The sequence below is a fragment of the Dermochelys coriacea genome, chromosome 21, assembly GCF_009764565.3.
Source record: "Dermochelys coriacea isolate rDerCor1 chromosome 21, rDerCor1.pri.v4, whole genome shotgun sequence".
Lineage (NCBI taxonomy): Eukaryota > Metazoa > Chordata > Testudines > Dermochelyidae > Dermochelys > Dermochelys coriacea.
This window is the reverse complement of record NC_050088.1, coordinates 16729546-16747764: the sequence shown is the minus strand read 5'-3', so window position 1 is coordinate 16747764 and position 18219 is coordinate 16729546. Positions and strand designations below refer to the sequence as shown.

The 18219-nt window shown below is 55.5% G+C and overlaps 1 protein-coding gene across 1 annotated transcript in view; it reads right to left on the bottom strand.

Annotated features, from left to right (window-relative positions):
- CPNE5 (copine 5) overlaps window positions 1–16492 on the bottom strand; it is a 207665-nt gene extending 191173 nt beyond the window's left edge. Inside the window, exon 1 of the mRNA XM_038380314.2 lies at window positions 16237–16492. Within this exon, the coding sequence (XP_038236242.1) occupies window positions 16237–16343 (107 nt within the window). The 5' untranslated portion in view covers window positions 16344–16492. The remainder of the gene's footprint in view (window positions 1–16236) is intronic.
- Window positions 16493–18219: the final 1727 nt, after the last annotated feature.

The window sequence follows — 18219 nt, the reverse complement described above, 5'->3', positions numbered from 1 at the left end:
CATTCCCAGCCCGCGAATGCTCATCCCAGCAGCTTATCACATGCAGGACACCAGCAAACATGCCTGGCGATAGGCTGCAGTCCAAAGCCAGCATCGCTCTGCAGACCCCATAATTCCTCCAGGCTGGGGCTCAGCAGCAGGACCCGGGGGCTGGTGGTTTCATAGAATCATAGAATATCAGGGTTGGAAGGGACCTCAGGAGATCATCTAGTCCAACCCCCTGCTCAAAGCAGGACCAATCCCCAATTTTTGCCCCAAATCCCTAAATGGCCCCCTCAAGGATTGAACTCACAACCCTGGGTTTAGCAAGCCAATGCTCAAACCACTGAGCTATCCCTCCCCTTGAGGTGAGGTATTCCCCCCTCGCCAAACCAGGCTGCTGGGTTTGAGAAGGAGAAACCAGCCCCCCTGTACCTGCCTCTGCTGAATGGCTCGGGACTCAGGAAATATAGGCCACGCTCTGTGCACTCCCCAGGCGGGTGCTGCAGGGCTCTCTGAGCTAACCTGAGAGGCTGAGTCATGGGGTGGCTGGCCCTTTAAGGGGAGCTGGGTGCAGCCACACCCATGACAAATCTGCTACCTGCCAGCTGAGATGGATCCACTAGGGAGCCGGTGATTATCGAAGCCAGCACGGCTCAGCTAGGAAGAGAGCGTCCAGGAAGGCCCAGGTCCAGGTGGAGAGCTACAGGAAGCAAGTTGGCTCCTGTGAGAGGTGCTGGGGCCAGGTCTGACCCCAGGCAAGTGGCCTGTATGGTGGGAACCTACAGGGAATAGGCAGGTCCCTGCAGGAGACCCAAATTAAGGGCAGGGATAACTGGTGTGAGGAAAGGGCCTGCCCCAGATTGCGGGTCTCGGGTGCCTCCCACCTGGGCTGTGGAACCCCTCGCCCTCCATCAAACGCCCTCTTCCCCCTTTCACTCCTTCACCCACCCAACAGAAAGATGCATCTGATGGTTAAAGACGGTGGGGGCACGGGAGACTCCTGTGTTCTAGTTCCCACTGCAGATGAAGGAGACTTTGGGCAAGTTAACAAGGGACGGGGGCATGGATCAGCATTCACATCACCCTCCCTGTCCGTAGCCAGCCCGGGGAAGCTAATGATCCAACCTGTGGACCAAATTCAGTGATGAATCCTGGTCACATCCCACCTGAGGCACATTGCAGATTCATTAAGGAGGCCGAGGGAAAGACTGTACCGGTTACCGTACTGCCCCCCGCCCCCACCCCAGGTGTGTAGGTAAGACCTCACCTTATGGCCCCCAACTGCAGTCCCTGAGCACAGGCCTGGCTTCCCCCTAGCCCCCCATGGCACAAATAGGAAGAGACTTCAGTGTAGGGGGAAGATCAGGGGCATGGCTCTTCTTGGCTTAGCAGGTCTCATGGGGGTGGATTGGGGGCCTGCTCAGAGCACACTGTGCTATGTTTGTTAGACAGAGAGCTGGATGCCCAGCCAGGCTACACTGGTACAGCCCCATCGATTTACCAGCCATGGCAATTAATGCTAGCAGAGGATCTGGTCTTTTCACATAATGCACAGTCAGCCCATGGAACTCCTTGTCAGAGGATGTTGTGAAGGCCCAGACTATAATAAGGTTCAAAAAAGAACTACATAAGTTCATGGAGGATTGGTCTGTCAATGGCTATTAGCCAGGATGGCAGGGATGGTGTCCCTAACCTCTGTCTGCCAGAAACTGGGAATGGGTGACAGGGTGGATCATCTGAGGATTCCTTGTTCTGTTCATTCCCTCTGGGGCACCTGGCATTGGCCACTGTCAGAAGACCGGATATTGGGCTAGATGGACCTTTGGTTTGACCCAGTGTGGCCGTTCTTATACCACATATATATTCATTTGCAGATTATTTATTATCAGGGCAAAGCCTGAAGCCATGAAGGTGGGAAGGGGCTGGAGCCAGGACTCCTGGGTTCTATTTTTAGCTCTGGGAAGCGAGTGGGGTCTAGTGGGTTAGAGCAGAGGGGAAGGGAGCCAGGACTCCTGGGTTCTGTTCCTAGCTCTGCTCTGCCACTGACTTGCTGTGTGTTCTTGGGCAACTCATTTCACTTCTCGGTGCCTTAATTTCCCTATCTGTGAAAGGGGGACAGCACAGCCCAGCCTCCCAGACATTTGTCTGCCATATTGGTCAGACCCAAGGCCAGCAGAGACCGTTGCGATAATCTAGTCTGGCCTCCTGGATAACCCGCCTGTGACCCCCCCAGGCGTGAGCCCAGGATGCAGAGTTGTCGGCTGCCCAGGCACCTAGCGCAGGGAAAGGGAAATGATCTTGAGGCTGCTGTTGGCTTTGGCTGGGAAGATTCAGGGTGCTGGACCCGGAATGGGATGGCTGTAGTGCTGGACTCATGTAGCACCTTTCTCCCAGGGATTGCGGAGCACCTCCCATGGGCAGGCAGGTATCAATCATCTGCTTTTACAGCCAGTGAAACTGACTTACAGGGGGCAAGTCCAGGGTCACAAAATGAGTTGGTGGCAGAACTAACAAGAGTCACCAGGAGTCACAATCCCCCCGCCCTGCCCTGACCCCCACGCACACTCCGCCTCAGAGCCAGGACTGAGACCAAGGAGTCCTGGCTGCTAGGCCCTGCTCCCAGGTGGCACCTGCAGTTGTTGGTTTCTGGCTATTTTTAAGGTCGTCCTTAAAAATTCTTCGGGTCGTCCCAGGGCAGGAGATGTCCCTCTTCCGGGAGCCGTCTCTCCCTCCGGACCTTGTGCCGGCTCAGCACTGTCAGGTCCTCAGGCCTAGCTAGAGAGATGCTGAGAGGTTCTTTGCTCTGGCTTCCCTGGCTGGAGTTTCCCACCATGTCTCTGAATTAGCCCAGACAGGTTTCCGGAGGTTCTCTCAGTAGAGCGAGAGGTCATTCTGTCAGCATCTGATCCTCCCATCGACCAGGACTGGGAGCCATTCCAGCTCGGAGCATCGATTCACAGCCAGCTGCACTCCGGTAGCCCTAGGAGTTTTCTTTCTGCCCCTGGAGAATTGCAAAGGCCTCCAGCTAAAATCAGCTGAGCCGGAACGCCCGGGGTGGGGATTTTGATTATATGTTTTGTGGTTTTCACCGTGATCCACACACCTGGAAACGCTGTCTAGTTGCTAGAGCAGGGCAGTAGGCACCAGGGCTCCCAGTTCGATTCCCTGAGAAAGGATGTTAACCACAAAACCCTGGCCAGCCTCCTACTCAGAGGATTGCTCTCCTCCCCGTGATATCTCTTGTACAGGTAAGCAGCAGTTTCATTCACTTCCTGCTTGGGCTGTTGTTACTGTCAGCTGTTCAACAACTGCTGTGCTCCACTCTAGAGGTGGCTGCATTTCATGAGGGTCAGTGGAAACTGAAATCATTCATAGGGAGAAAAAAGGGGACGAGGAGTCTTCCAGCAAGCGGTTCATGAGTCTGCTAGTGTCTTCCAGCCCTTTGATTCCAGCAGTAGCATTTGATACTCTTAGATTCACAGATCCCAGGTGCAATCCCTGCAGATGGCCCGTCCAGGAGTGCTGTTACCTATAGTTCTTGCAATGCAGTTCAGAACTAGCCTGCCAGCCCAGCATCTGTTGAGTGGGGACACCCCAGGCACTGTGTAAGGAAGGAGGGTGCAACTCCAAGGGGCTGCAATGTAGCTAAGCCCCTGGCTCGGAGGGGTGCTCAGAGCTGCAGTGACAATGGGGGTCTAAACCCAAGCAATGTGATATGACCCAGTAACATGGAGCCACACAGCTGCCTCCCAGCCCACAGCAGCAAGAGCTGGGTGAGGGGGCAGCAGGGAAACAGAGCATGGACACTGGGCTAGAGGAGGCTGGAAGGCTGATTGTAGGCAATGTGGATGGGGTGGGTTTGGAACTGTTTGGGGAGAGCATGGGGGGAGGGACAGGGAAACCCTTCCAGAGACCTGGGGCAGCAGCAACAGTGCAGACCTTGAGAGAGAGTGGGGGAAGCAGGCAGCTGAGAGGTGGCAGTGAGGGGTGGTTGGAGGACAGGAGATCCTGGAGGTAGATGGGGACCATGAAGGCCCTGGGAGACTGATATTCTATGATTCTATGATTTGGGGTGGACACGCCAGAAGGCAGCTATGCCCACATCAGAGAGCCTGGAGGGGGCTCAGGGAGACTCGGGGCCCCTGTGAGCAGACGGGTGGTTCCACCCAGGGCAAGTGGGGAGAGCAGGGGACACGGGACTGCAGCAGGGGCAAAGCACCAAGAGGGCTCTGGTTCCTGGGGAAGCTCATCCAGGGATCCCCAGCCGGGAGGAGCTGTTTGCTGATGGCTCAGTCCTGCCCCTCCTCCCCCACTCCGTGTGGTGCATTAGATCAGCCCATCGGAGCACGTCCCAGGACTTGGCAAGCAGCCCCCAGACCTCTAATGGCCATCAGCTGATTTGTTACCAGAGACAGATTGGCCCATTAATCACACGTGGGCAGGCTAGGGAGCCAGAGCCCGGAGCTCGGCCGGTGATGGCAGGAGGGGCGGGTTGGCTGCATCTCCCCTGCTTCCCCTTGGGAGGCCTGATCTAACGGGAGTGCCCACCTCAGCATAGGTCACCGGGCTGATCAGACACCACAGCCTCCTGCGCAGGAGAGGTGCCCTGGGACGAGCGCCAGGCTCTTCGTAGCCAGGGCAGCTCAGTTGCAGGCAGAGTGCTCCCATGACTCTCGCCTTCCTTAGCTGCTCCTAAGCTCACCAGCAGGTGCAGCTGAAGGGCCCCAAAGTCCCATGTCACAGCTGCCTGCTGAGCTCCAGAGTAGATGCTGCAGAGATCCCCTAACTGGGCTGTGCACAAACTGTCCCAGAACTGCTGCTCCTTCTTCCCCAGAGCCCTCCCCAGGACGCAGCTGGGAAAGGCCCAGGGAGCTGGGGGAGCTTTGTCTCTATTTGTACCATTACAGCCACTGAGCTCGGTGCTGCACATCCCAGCGTATGGAAGAGCCCCTGCCTCGGGGAGCTGACAGTGGAAATAGACAAGCTCAGCACAAGGGAGCTGGGGGCCGGGGGCAGCACGCAAGCACCCGAGGTCAGCCAGCGACTCCTGGACAGAGCCAGGAATTGAGCCCCCAGTGCCCGAGGCCCTGTGCTCCGCCTCAGCCACAAGCCCAGTGCTCCGCTTGACCTGGAAATGTCGGGTCCGTTTCCTGCCCTCACACTGCTGAGCACACAGAGCGCCAGGCACCTGCCAGGCACATCTATAGAATGACAGTCGTGTCAGCTGAGCATGCCTGCACCTCCGCCATCCTGCCCCGTAGCCGAGCAGGGGACACCGGTCTCCAGGACCTTCCGGGCACCCAGCTCAACCAAAGCCAAATCCCTCGACCTACTGAGCCAATATCCTGTGGCCAAATGGGGAAGAATCTTTGGAAGCCGGGCCGCCGTCTCCTTAAGCAACTGGCTGATCAGCCCTGGGCAGAGACAGGATGACGAGATTCCTCAGCGTGGCCTCCCCTTATCTCCGGGGCTCTCCAAAAATACTCCTAGCGCCCAGATGCCTCTACCAAGGGCAAAGTGGCAGCCAGAGATGCTGTGCCCAGCTCCAGTCATTCTGCAAAGGCAGCCGAGCAAAGATAAGCCCCTATTCCCCCCATCCCTCTTAGTGCCACGCTGCTCTATGTCAATAACTCACTGGCCACTTCCTCAGGCACTTCTTAGGGGCCCAATCCAGAGAGGTGCTGAGCACATCCACATCAGCTCCCAGCAGGACCATGTCCTTAATGCATGTAGGAATTTATCCTTTAGGAACCATGTGCTACTAGCCAGCTCGGCTGGCTGCTCACAGCTGATGGCATTCCAGCCACCTAGAGGGCAATCGGAAGAAAGAAAACACAGAGATGACGTGTATGTACCTCGGCATGTTCGCCGACGCACTCCAACAGGGACCCATGCTCAGCAGGACCCCGCAGGGCCCCATGGAGGAATCCTGAGCTGCTCCAGGAGCAGGCCTGTCAGCCAGAAGGGATGAAGAGAAGAACACAGCAGCAGAGACCACGGAGAAGCTCTGGCCTAGCCCAGCATCAGCTGGCAGGAGACAATGAAGGGTCTAGCACGGGAGTGTCAGCTCCGGAAGAGCTCTCCGCCACCCCGGAGCTCTGGCATGGGTCAACCTCTGTCCACTTGCGTTGCCCTGGAGAGCAGTGTGAGAGCTTTGGTTCTGGGGACTCTCAGTACTCCCGTCCCAGCCTCGCTGCAGGGAATGGTGAGCGAGCTCTGGCTGGGGGAAACCTCCGCTAGGAAGATCCACCCGCCCCAGGACCAACTTGAGCCAAAAGGAGTTGCTACAGTATGCAGTGGCTATGGGAGCACAGGATCTGGGGGAGACAGCCCAACCACAGTGTATAACTAGACCCCAGGAGCCCTCAGGGAGATGGTCCACATGGGACCTAATCCTGGCAGGTCTTTTCTGTCTCAGTTATGATTCTAGGAGTCACGCCATGGAGAGCTCTTAGCAGTGCTCTTCAGTCCCAAAATCCACCAGCAGGGGGCGCTGCGGGGCACAATCCAGGGACATTGCCTGTAAAGGACTCCCAGGGACTCAAATACCAGCCTCTGCCAGGAGGGGGCGCAGGAAAGGAAAGGTGCAGGAGCGCTGGCTGTGCAGAAAGTTCCCAGCTACTCCAGGGCCAGCCTCTGCCAGCAGGGGGCGCTCTGTTATTGAGTCCCACATGGAAGGGTCTGGACAAAGTGGAATTTTAAGGAAATAAACACACCTATGATTGGTTAGGGGGGCTGATGTTTTGTTTTTCTCCTATGGGTCAGGCTGATTAGGGGTAGTGCAAGCAGCTGAGGAGGGGAAATGCAGAGGAAAGTGGGGGGGAATCCATCAATCCAGGTCCTTAACAGAAAAAAATCAAATCAAATCTCAAATAAACTGGACAAATCCCACTTGACATCAGTTTCTTGGCTCCCCCACCCGTTTTTTTTTTTTTTTTTTTTGAAAACCAAGGCCAAGCTGTGCAGCTCCAGCCAAAGCCCCTTCTCTTTCTGACCCAGCGATGTCCACAGGAGAGGGGTTCAGAATTAACTCCTTCGCTGGTTACAGTGGCAAAGCAGACATCAATCACCATGTGAGGAACTCGGACACACACAAGAGACAGGAGGAAAAATTATTGGCCAGATCCTCAGCTGGTGTAAATCAATGTAGCCACAGGCTGCCAGATTCTGCTCTCACTCCAGTTACACCAATAACTCTAGCAAACTCTAGGTGAATTACACCAATGTGATATAATCACAATGAATACAGGCAGGGTTAGAAAAATAGTCCAACTTCTGCAGACCGGAAAGATTTTATTGTAATCTGGTTTTTGTATCTTTACTCCTTCCTGGAGCAAAAAAACCGCAAACAAAAAGCTTCCTACCCAGCCACTGTTACAAGAGGAATGTACCCTATGGGTTATATATAAGGAGCTAATTATCTGACTTGCTAAACAAATGAATGGTTGGGTGAGTTCTGCGGCCAGAGGCACTGCGAAAGTGGGTGTGTGCTGTTTGCATTGCTGCCGTGGCGAGAGGATACGGACCTGTTTGTGGGCGCTGAGGCTAGCCATCGGAGAAAGGCTCTAATCCTATCTAGAGGCCCCATGTGGGGCTGCTCAGCTCTGGGGCACTGCCAGCTCCAGGGTTAGGCAGTGCCCCTGTAGTTTTTACTTACAAGTAGAACAGAATCAATGGGCATCCCGTGTCTGATTTACAGCCTCCGTAGACAGCGTTGCTACTCCCAGCCTTCGCCCCTCTGCAGACACGGTGTCCCTTAGCTGCCTAGACCTCAGCCTCCTCCCCTGCAGCTTCCCCCACACCAAGGACCCCCGAACGGTGTCCCTGGAGAAATCCCCCAACTCTGTCTCCATTTGCTCCCAGTCGATATTACAGCTGAGGGATCGAAATCTGAGCTGGAGGTCGTGCGTGAGGCTAGCCCAGGCTGCTGAGAGATGTAGAAATGGGACTCGGACCAACCGACACCCCGACTGGTTTCACAGCTGTTCCCAGACTAGCCTGAAATTCTCACACACATGTTCTAAAGCTGAGGCAGGGCCAAACACCTGATCCCGACCCTCCAGAACTTTGGGATGGTTCCAGGCCAGATCCCAGCTTTGCCAGTCTCCACACTGCACCCGTTCTGCTCCTCAGTGGAGATGGCTATCTGAGCGCAGGGGGGAGCCGAGGGGCGTGGGGTTAGGAGGAACTTCGTAGTTCTGCTGGGGATGGACCTTCCCTCAGCACTCAGGCTGGACCCAACATGGGTAGGACATCCTCAGCTTGGGCCCGCCCTCATTCCTCCCAGACCTCGGCACCTCTTGGGCCCAGGCTGCACTTATCGGCGGAAGCCCACCTGAGTCCCAGCCAGGCTGCAGCTCCAATCAGAGCGATAAGGTCCCGGAGAGCGTTCAGTCTTGTAGGGGCTTCCCCAAAGCTCCAGGCATCAGACCAGATGCTCAGCTGGTGTAAACCAGCGTAGCGATATTGATGTCAATGGAGCCGCAGTGATTTACACCAGCTGTGTGGGTCTGGCCCATTGTGAAGCTCGCTCTTCGCTGGATTCGAGCAGCCTGATTCCTCTCTCACTGACCCTGGTCCTACATGCGTGTGATTCCACTGACAGCACTGGAGCTACCGGTGTAAGTTAGAAGAGAATCAGGCCCCTAGACATTGTCACCCTGGCTGCTCCCCTCGGCAGGGCTGCTACCTGCTTTGTCCACACCCCCTGCTATCTCACCATCACCGGCCCCTGCCAGGCTACACCTGGAAAGGGAGGCTACAGGCCCCTTTCTCCGCTGCTTTTACCCAGGCTGTCATGGCAGGGTCTGATTGGCAGCCCTCGGGACTGACGCCCTCTGTGTTTACAGCACAGGTACAGCACAGCAGGGCTAGCTATCCTGCCCTGTGCTTAGCCCTCACCGGTGGCCCCCCATCTAAGTGTGAGAGGGGGTCCGGGCTCCATGGCCATTCTGCTGGGACTCCTGCCCAGAGACAATTAGCGCCAGCAATGCCGGTGGCTGTGGTAAGACAGACGTGTGTCCATTAGCGACTGGACTGACATCTGCAATCGGCGCCGGATGGCATCAGCTTCCATCCACATCAGCGCGCACTGGATTGCAGCCTATAACTTAGGGGCAGGTCTCACTCCCAGTCCCCACAAGCCATCCAGCCCCACAGAAAACATCAGGCCAGATCCTCACCTGGTGTAAATCCCTGGAGCGACACCAATTTATGCTGCCTGAGGCCTTGCCCCGGTTAAATGACTCAACCTGTCACAATCCTCTCTCTGGGTGGGATGCTGGCTCCCCTCTGTCCAGGAGCTAGGTGGCTCCCAGAACAGCCGGTTTGCTTTTTGTTGCTCCTCAGCTGTGATTTGTCATTAAAATCTATTAGCTTGGGGCATCGTACATTATGGATTGGAATTTATATTCACCACAGGGCTCTGGCAGCCTGCTTTTTAATTGCATCAGTGAAATATCCTTTCCCTTCTCCCCACAAGCAGGATCTCTCAGAGGCTTCCGGCAATCTAGGAGCACGAGTTCCAGTGACTGTCAGCAGATCTCGTGCTCCTGAGTCAAGGCATTTGGGAAAAAAAACCCACCTCTGCAACTTGGAGCAGCAAAGACAAACAGCCCTGGCTGCTCTCACCTGCCCCAATATTCCCCAGACAGCCCCTTCCCCTCCTCACCATCCTGACCTTTCATCTCTCCACAGCTCCTGCTGCATTCCTGGCTTCAGGCTGGTTTGCCCACCAAAGTCACCGTCACTGCCTGCCTCCCTGACGTCTTCCATATTCCCCGCTGTGACACACACGGCCCATCCCTTGAGTGCACCTGGGTGGGGCCCTGCTGCCTGAGTTACAGACCAGCCCTATGAGCACAGGGGCGGCAACAGTCTCACAAACCATTCCACATGTTCCAGCCACCAGCAGGAGACAAAGCCACACTTGGCCACATGGGCTGGCTCAGGACTGACGGGCTCCTGCCTCCTGCCAGAGGCTTTCAGGTCGTTGCTCTGTCTAGTTCCTGGCCCTGCACTGGACCACGTGATCTGACAGCCCACCTCCGACAGAGCAGGAGCCCTAATGCGCTCTCTGGTCCAACCTCCCAGTGAGGCCATCTCGTCTTGCATCCTGCTAAAGGATCAGTGCTTGGAGGACGGCAAACAGACACTGTCCACCCAAAACGCAGCTGTCATGTGCAATGGTAGAATGACAGATGAGGAAATTCCTTCCTGGCCCCTGCTGGGCCCGCACCCTTGGAAATCTTGGTCCTAGTTTGTTCTACTTAGATGCCAAAGCTGGAAGGGTGTGTGCCAAGGCAGCCATTGGTAACCTCGCCCACTAATGAAACACCTCCCCTAATTCAGGGTGCAATGGGAGAAGCCATGCAGGTACCACCTGTGCCTGCAGATCACTAGGTGTCGTGCAGTAGCCGCACTGAATGGTTAGCACAAGGGACTAGCATTCACACCTGGACTTTCTGCCACTGAAAGGACCAGACCCTCAACTGCTGTCAATTGAAGTCAGTGGTGTTACACCATTTACACCAGTTAAGATCTGGCTCTCACTATGTGACCTCAGACGAGTCATTTCCCCGCTCTGTGCCTCCGTTTCCCCATTTGTCAGTAGGGGTAGCAATCCCAGCCTGCAATCACAGCACTGGGAGAAAGTTGCTGTACGAGTGGAAGGAATTCCTATCACACCAGTAAAGGTGAACAGGGAAGGCTGTTACATCCCGGGTGTTATGTAAGCAAAGGCAACAGCTGAGCAGAATTCAGTAATCTGAGTTGGAAGGCAGCACATCCTCAGTGAGGAGCCAGGATTTCCCATGGCGACGCGCTAGGCTTTAAAGGGGAAACATGCTTCTGACACAATGTGCTTTAAAAGAAAAACTAGTTATGTGGGCGAGCTGCTCTCTGACTGGGCAAGGCAGACAACATATCTGTTCTTTACGCCGCTCTGATTGCTGCAAGTCAACACGTGGTAGCTCCAGCAGCCCAGGAACAGCTAATCCATCATTTGTGACAAAGAGTGGGGCAAGAAAGAGTCCCTCTGAATGTATTCAGGCCCCCAATTAATCCCTCTTTAAAGCTATTTGAATCTGGCACAGAATGTCTATTGTTGATTGTTGCTAAGAAATGGAAAGGTCAGCAGCAAATGAGCCACTGTCATAGGCAAACTGCAAAGCAACACTGAAAACTGAGAGACAACTGACATGTCAGAGGGAGGAGGGATTGATGGCTGCGCCTTCCTGGACTTCTTGAGCACTGATAAAGGAAGCCTGAAAGGTCTGTATCTTTCTGTCTGTCTGTGTGTCAAGGTGGGGGTGTCTGTCTATCTCTGTGTTCTTTTTTTAAAAAATGATCTTTCCCTTACTTGTTTTTCGCATTTGAAATTCAAGTCTCGTCTACTCTGGTTTTCCTGGATGTCTCTATGGACAACCAGAGAACTGGCAGGATTAAGTCATCACAGGTACCTCTGAGCACTGAGAGGGGGAAGGGATTTTTAACTTAGGCTATTTCAGACCCTTTGGGTTTGTTTTTTATTCATACCTTCTTAACGCAAAGACCTAGCACACAGTTGGGAGGAAAGATCTCTATGTTAAAGAGCCAAACAACTCCACCCTTTCCATTAAAGAGAAAGGTCACACTCTGGTCCTCCAGAGAAGACCTCCAGCAAAAAGCATGAAAAACTTGATAGTAAAAACAAGTAGGGGAAAAAAGCTTTTAAAAAGTTCAGTCATAAAGATGCACAATATCATAAAGGTGCACAAACTATTTCTCCCCATGGAAGGTCAGCACAGAATCCTGCTCCAACCAGCCCCGCTGATCAGACTCAAGGATGGACTCAGCACAGAAATGCACTGAAATAATCTTTTTAAAACCTTGCCTCCCCTCCTCCAATCATGGGAAGCCACCAATCTCAGCGGGGCCTGGATTGGACCCCACATCACTTCCTGGTCCGCTGACCCCGTGACACTGTCAGCCACATGCTGGGATGTCACCGAGTGGTGCACTCGGCAATGCACGTTGCCCTCATGCAGTCTAGTGAAGGTTCTGGTTACAGCTGGGCTCGAAAGGGTGACTCACGGAGAGCAGCTTGAGGGGATGGCGAGGAGCAGGCTGCTGCTGAACTGAGTGGCGCTGTCTCCTGCTTCCTTGGAGCTCAGCACAGTGAGAAGCTGATAGCTCAAGCCATGGCGCTGACAGAGCCTGTGCCAGATAATCCACACCCTCTGCCAATGCTCCTCAACCCCCATGACAACAGTGTACTGCCCATCCTGGGTCCCTGCCCAGCTCTGCCAGTGCCCTTCCAAGTTCCATCCCAACCCACAGCCCCCTGCTGCCCCAGCCCTGGGCTCCCCCCCACCAGCTCTGCCCGTGCCCCTCCATCCTGCCCAACCCCCAACCAAAAGCAAGAGCTCCTCTTGCTTTTCCAGTCCTCTGTCCCCAAAGCAATAACTCTCTCAGTGCCTTTCCTCCTGACTCACAGCCCCCTGTGGTACCAGTCCTGGACCCTCCTGCACACTCCCAGCACTGAAAGCTGCACCAGCGCACCTCAGGGCTGTCTCCGACTCCCCTGCTTTTCCAGCCCTGGGCCTTGGCACACCCAGGACAGCCTGGGTGGCTCTTTCCCCACAGGCTCATGTCCACGCTCAGCTTGTGTCTAACCTGGGTTCCAGAGGTGGGAATGGGGTGGGGAGTGACTGTCCCTCCCCCACACTTGGGGCTGAAGAGTGTCATGACAACCCTGAACGACACGGCGACCCTGTGTGCCAGGCCGCAACACCCAGCGTGGGGAGCTGGGTCCAGCCCCATGGGACAGGAACAAGCGCAGCCCAGTGAGCACAGACCTCACTCACTCTCCAGCCCCCCACCAATGACCCTTCGCCCCCCTAGCTGCAAAACCCAGCTCCTCCATTGCGGGGTTCTATCACCTCAGTAATGAGAAGCAGCAAAACCTCCAGGGTCAGTTACAACATCCCAGCGCTATGACACACTTATCGCATGGGAGATAGTGTTACCTAGTGGCTAGAGCACTGGGCTGAGACTCAGGAAACCTGGTTCTAGTCACAGCTGGGTGACTTTTGGCAAGTCTTCCAGTGCCTCGGTTTCCCCATCTGTAAACTATTACCATTCAACCTTGCTTGTATAGATGGGACCATGACATGTTCCAGCCACCTGCCAACTGAGTTTGGGAATAGAGTCATTTTGCTAGTGCGGACGGGACCCAAGGCAGCAGTTGGATCCAGGCCTCACCTGGAGGGCAGATTGCAGGAGTGGTGGACACCAGGGCCAGTGAATGCCACTGGTGGGAAAGTAGGCAGACAGTGGGAAAGCTGGTCAGGAAAAGGTTTCTTTCGCCCGTGAACCGTTTTGATGAAAAGGTTTTTTTCATTTTTGCCAAATTTCTTCTTTGAATGTTTGTGAGGTATTTTGTCAAAAAATTGAAAACTAATTTCTTTTTCTGTTTTTGGCAACTGAAAATTTAAACTTCCTTTGCCCACCCCCACACTCCAATAATTTTGGGGTTTTGTTGAAACTTCCATAGCTCTCTCAATTGCTAGGCCACGTAAACTGAGCTCCCAGAAAGTCCCCGCTGCAGCACAGAGCAAAACATCAGTGCCAGGACGCAAAGAATGAGCATAATCCTTAGCACCTCCACAGGGCTTTTCATCTGCAAAGCACTTTATGGACATTGACTAATTAATCCTTGCAGCACCCATGCAAGGCAGGAACTCAGCCATACCAACCCCCAGGGAGGGTGGGGAAACTGAGGCACAGAGAAGGTCTGGGACTTGTCCAAGGCTACACAAGAAATCCGTGTCAGAGCTGATAACAGAATCCAGGAGTTCTGAGATAGATAGATAGATAGATAGATAGATTCAGTGTGTGGGGATAGATAGATCACAAGAGCATCCTTCTACCTATACTGTGCCCTTCCAGATATAGGTCTCCCAAGCCTCGTTCCACGCTCTGTCTTGCAGGAGTTGAATACGTCCTGACGCTGCTCAGAAGGGCTGGCTCAGGGCAGGTGCTGGCAGTAAAGCCATCCCCACCAGGTTAGAGGGTGCCCCTCTTTCTGCAGTCTGGCTTATCTCCGCCTGGCAATGCCTGACGCAAACACACACCCAGGCAAGCTCCAGCTCTAGGTGCAGGGAGAAAAACAACCAGGGGGAAAGAAAGGATATTTCTTGCAAAGAAATATCAGAACTTGCTAAAATAGCCATGTGAGGAAAAGAATTTCCCGTGCCACTGTGGAATGAGGGGAGCCGGGGGTGGCTGGCCCAGGTTCCGGGCCCAATCCTTGGCTGGGTTAAGCCAAAGCCAATGGAGCTGCTCCTGTTTACACCAGTGGAGGATCTGGCTCACTCTTTCTCTTCTACAGACATTTTTCCTTCTTTAATCTCAACAGCAAAGGAAGAAAAGGTCTGTCTCTTGTTCTAAGTAGCATTAAGGATGAACCTGCTTACTGAGCGTTTCAGAGTAGCAGCCGTGTTAGGATGTATTCGCAAAAATACTGAGCGTGACACACATAGAACAAGGCTCAGAACAGACCACAGCAGTTTAAGACTCCCCACTTACTCCCTGCATGTTAAGTCTGAGCATAGACGCACTGGGGCCAGACTGCTCTCCGAGAGTTACTGGTGTAAATCCGGAATTACTGGGCCCAACTCTCTCATTTTCCCCAATGTCAATCAGGAGTTACAATGGAGTTACTCCAGATTTACACCAGGATAACTGAGATCACGGTTGGAATACACTGACATAAATCCAAAGTAACTCTGTCGCTCTGGATTTATACCAGCATGTGACTGAGATTGGAATCTGGCCCATGCATCAACCTGTCAGCCAAACCCTGCACCTCACAGGGACACAGCTCCCGCTGGTGCCTGGCACACTTTGCCCAGATCATCATTTGGGGCCCCCCCACTCACTTGCCCCTGGAGGAAGGGGCTGGAGTGGAAATCTCCAGGAGGAGACAGACACCTTCTGATGTCCCCTTCAGGCTGAATAAGCCGGGGGCTGGCAGCCCCACACCTGCAGGATTTCCAGGACAGGACTCCCAAGCTGCATTGTCTTTGCTGGGTGATCTCCGCAGAGTCAGTGGGAAGAGACCTTGGGCCAGATGGGAGCCACTGGGACTTTGGTGCCAAAATCCCCTTAAAAACTCTTCTCTCCTCCCCAGAACAGGGCAGTGCACCCCCTGCCCTCCTCTGCAGGCTCCCAACCCCTCCTTTAGGGGGCTAAGCCCATCCCTGGGTGCAGGGCCCTATGCACAGAGAGCTCAGGGGCACACAGGGAGGAATCAGTTTGACCGAGTAAGGACTGCAGGATGGAGCCTGCACTAAAACCCCAACCCCTGATCCTTCCACTCCCACTGGATCCAGGCCAGCCAGGGATCCGGGCTGCAATCCAGGTGACTGCTCCTCCCTCAAAGAAACTTCTTCTCCGATCCCATGCCATGGAGGGCACGAATCGGAAGGTCCTGGAGTGCCTGGCCCCTCTGCAGCCAGCCTGCTGGGTTTGCTGGCCAAGGCGCCCTGGAGAAGTAAACACTGGGGGGACTGGGGGGGGAAGCACAGTGCACAGGCTCGGGGAGGGGCAGCTGTGCTAGAGCAATGGGGGCTGCTGCTGATTTCAACTCTGAGAACAACCATGTCCCCCCAGCCAGGGTTGGCTGGGCATCTCGGGGAACCACCCCAGGACTGCCCGTGTGCTGGAGGCAGTCCAGAGCCACGCACTGCTAAGGAATAACACACACTGAGATGCACCCCCAGTGAGTCACACTCACACACCCAGAGACACATGAACAGCGATACACACTCACACGCAGTGAGACATAGATACACACTCGCACACAGGGAGCAGTTTTGTCTCCAGAGTGGCTCCCTGCGTGGGGCATGGCCCTGGGAGCCCTCCCGGCTGGCCCTGCCACCAGCCAGATCCGCGCCTGCCAGGAGCCCCCCGCGGTTCGGACCCCCCGCCCGGGGCTGGACCAGTGTGTATAGCGGGGGCGCAGAGAGCCATTGACCCAAACGGCAAAGCCTGGCTGGGATGGAAAAACCACTTCCCGCCGGGGGGGGGGGGCGGCAGCGGGCCGCCCCCTCGTGCCAGCGCCTATGGGGCTGGCTCCTTGCTCCCCCTGCTCACCCCAACCCAGCGGCACCCGGCGGCGAGCTCCCTACGCAGGCACAAACTTTCCCGGCCCCCGCCCTGCCCCCGGGCCCGCGGCAGCGCCCATCCCCGCGGCGGCGGGGCTGCCCGTACCTGCAGGAGACGGTGAGCTCCACCTTGGTGGCCGGGATGCTGCTCGCGATGGGGTCGAAGTCGCTCACCGAGGCCATGTCGCCCCCCTTGTCCATCGCCTCCTCCATGGGCGTCCAGCCGCGCCCCCGGGGCCTCCCGCTCACAGCCCGGGCGCTGCGGGGGGCTCAGAGCCGGGCACGGAGCGGGGCATGGCCAGCGCCGGGCGCGCAGCCGGCTCCTTGCTCTGCCTGCACCACTGGCGGGCCGGCTCCGGAGCGCTGCCCGCCGCCTGCCAGGCTCCGCCCCAGCCCCCGCCCCGAGGCGCTGCCACCCGGCCGGGCTGGGCGGAGCGGGGAGCCCGGAGCCCTGGGCAGGGGCGGGAGGAGCCTTTCCGTGGGTGTTGTGTGAGTACCTGGGCGTGGGGCGCATGTGGGTCTGCCTTTGCTGGGGGCAGGTGTGCACCTCTGAGGGGTTCCCTGTGCCCGTGGGCCAGGCGTTGTGCTGTGTGCTGCCTGGGGCGTGTCTTGGCTGTGGGCCCAGTGTCCCTGTGCATGCAGGTGGGAGCCTTCTGTCAGGGGGTGTTTGCTGTGTGCATGGGAGTGTGTGTGTGGGTGTGTTGGATGGGTGTGCTGTGTGTGGCTATTGTATGGGGGAGGGTCTGTATGTCTGAGAAGGTGTTTTGTGTGTGTGTGTGTGTGTGTGACATGTCAGTTTGGGGGGTGTATTTGGCATGTCACTGGGATGCATTTGGTGGTATGTGTGCGTGTGTTTGCGAGAGGTATGTTATATATGAGGGAGGAGTTGGCTGTGTATATTTCACATCTGTTGTGTGTGTCTCTGTGTGTGTTGCTACTGAGAGACAGGAAGCAAGGTGCGTTAAGTCAGAAAACAGGCCCTGCCTTCCATTCCCCCTGCCGGGGAATGGATCTAGGGGAGCAGCACCAAACACACTCAGAGCACAAAGCCCACACATGTCCTGCAAACTCAGGCTCCCTCCTGCGTCCAGCCTTGGCCCGGGGCCTTTGGCTCAGGGGCAACTCGACAGTATCCCACTGAATTCTTGCTCCCCAGATCTGCACTCTGATGGACAAGCAACCCCATGGACTGCTAGGAAGAGCCAAGGGAGACTAGCAAATCTCCCCACTGACTCAAACCCCAGCCTGTGAATTACTGGGGCTGGGGGTTGGTCCCTAATCACCTGCTTTCCTTCTGTCACCCACTCTACTACAGGTAGGGCTGGAGCAGCAAGAAACCACTGGGGCTAAAATCCCTGTAACTCTACCTGAGTAAGGAGAACGGGGCAAGAGGGAACATGGCAGGGTAGATGGGCCCAGACTCTCAGCTGGTGTAAGTAGCTGTAGCCCCAGAGATTCAGTGGAGTGACACTGACGTGCACCAGCTGAGGATCTGGTCCAGTGACTTTCATGGGATGATTCCAGTGTATGCCAGCTGTGGGGCGGGCGCCTGCTTTCTAAGAGGCTTCCCCACCCTGGGGTGTCTGGGCCAAAACCGGGAAGCACTCGCTCCCCCGAGTAGCTGCCAGAGTTAGTGGGGCTGCTCACATAAGGGACGAATTTGCAGGTGTATTGTCTAAAAGCGCTAACTTTTTGTGGGCCCAATCCTGCATAGCCTTATTCCAGTAGTCCCATTGGGCCCAATTCTCCTCTCACTTACCCTGGCATAACCCCATTGACTTCAGTGCTTATTCCTGATTTACACCTGGGGTGAGAGAATTTGGCCCACTGGGACTATTCACAAGAGCAAGGCGCTGCAGGCTCAGGTTCCGTGGGGACTGATGTACTTTAGTCCTGTGTTGGACGTGAACCTCTAGGGCATGTTTTATTGCCTTTGCCTGAGAAGAAGCATTGCTGAGATCAGCAGTTGCTGCTCTGAGCTCTGGATCTTGCACCTATCCCAGAAGCTCCCAGTCCAGGATAAAGGCCTTTACATCAGTGCTTAGCCCTTGCTATCATTTCACCTGCACTTGCTCTTGGCAAGGATGGG